Source organism: Rhagoletis zephyria, unplaced genomic scaffold (genome assembly GCF_001687245.7).
Source record: "Rhagoletis zephyria isolate East Lansing unplaced genomic scaffold, Rhagoletis_zephyria_1.1 Rzeph_scaffold_65786, whole genome shotgun sequence".
Taxonomy (NCBI): Eukaryota; Metazoa; Arthropoda; class Insecta; order Diptera; family Tephritidae; genus Rhagoletis; species Rhagoletis zephyria.
Genome location: NW_016222837.1, coordinates 1 through 1445, shown reverse-complemented (window position 1 = coordinate 1445; position 1445 = coordinate 1). Strand labels below are relative to the sequence as shown.

The 1445-nt window shown below is 54.3% G+C and overlaps 1 protein-coding gene across 1 annotated transcript; it reads left to right on the top strand.

Annotated features, from left to right (window-relative positions):
- Positions 1–351: 351 nt before the first annotated feature.
- Positions 352–1439, top strand: LOC108356816 (beta-glucuronidase-like; the record flags this gene model as incomplete). Its single annotated transcript, XM_017607919.1, has 3 exons — positions 352–531; positions 595–1315; positions 1378–1439. Coding segments are annotated over exons 1-3 (963 nt in total), but the record flags the coding sequence as incomplete, so codon positions are not given.
- Positions 1440–1445: the final 6 nt, after the last annotated feature.

Sequence of the window (1445 nt, the reverse complement as noted above, 5' to 3'; positions counted from 1 at the left end):
CCACCCGGGCACGTGTACGCAAAGAATGACAGTAGAAAGGCTTCGGCCGTTTTCTACGAGATCAACCCCAGCTTTGACTTCTTCAACTACGCCGGCATTCACCGCTCGGTGGTGCTTTCCCACGTGCCGGCTATTCGGGTCACCGATCTGACGGTGGTGACCAGTGTTCAGGCGGCGGATCAGAGCACCGGAGTGGTCCGCTACGAGGTGAAGCTCTCTAAAACGGCGGGCATCACGCTTGACTTTGAGCTGGCTGACCACGAGGGAAAGGTGGTCGCCTCGAGGAAGGGCGCCACAGCAACCGCAGGCGAGCTTACCGTTCCCAAAGCCAACCTCTGGTGGCCATTCACGATGTCCAAGACGCCTGGGTACTTGTACACACTGGCGGTTCGAGTTAGCTCGGGTGGAGCTCACCAGGACACCATCTATCAAAAGGTGGGCATTCGTCATGTCGAGGTGAAGGGCAGCCAACTGCTGGTCAATGGAAAGGCGGTGTATCTGCGCGGTTTCGGTAAACACGAAGATCAAGATGTAAGTGAAACGGAACGATGATTTGTAAAAACTCTGTTTTAAACTGTTTATCACTACTACTAGATTCGCGGCCGCAGCCTCGACCAGGCGACTATCCTCAAGGACTTCAATTTGATCAAGTGGATAGGCGCCAACTCCTTCCGCACCTCACACTACCCCTACTCGGAGGCGATCATGGACGAGGCGGACAGCCAGGGAATCATCGTCATCGACGAGGTGCCCGCCGTCGGCCTGAGCGAGTTCAACTCGGTTATGCTGAACCTCCACAAGCACACCATAAATGAGCTGATTGAGCGCGACAAAAACCGCCCCTCGGTGTTCATGTGGTCCATCGCCAATGAGCCGGCCTCCAGTAAACCCGAGGCAAAGGCCTACTTTGAGACCATCGCTGATCTGGCCCGGTCTACTGACCCTGCCAAGCGGCCCATCACCGGTGCCATCAACGCCGACTACCACTCTGACCATATGGCGCTGTCGCTGGACGTGCTGATGATCAACCGATACTTTGGCTGGTACAGCGACACCGGCTTCCCGCAGGTGATCCAGGGAAAGATTGTCGCCGATCTGACGCACTTTCACGAGAAGTTCAAGAAGCCGGTGATGGTGAGCGAGTACGGCGCCGACACCATTGCCGGTCTGCACACTGAGCCGAGCTTTATCTTCAGCGAAGACTACCAGACGGAGTTTATGGTGGAGTATCATCGTGGCTTTGATGCCCTTCGCAGCAAGGGTTTCTTCATTGGCGAGCACATCTGGAACTTTGCCGACTTTATGACCAAGCAGCGTAAGTAATGGAAATGAACTCAGTTTATGATTTTACTAATTTGCTAATGTCATTTTCGCCAGAAATATCTCGTGTGGGCGGCAACAAAAAGGGCATTTTTACGCGAGATCGTCAGCCAAAAACAGCAGCA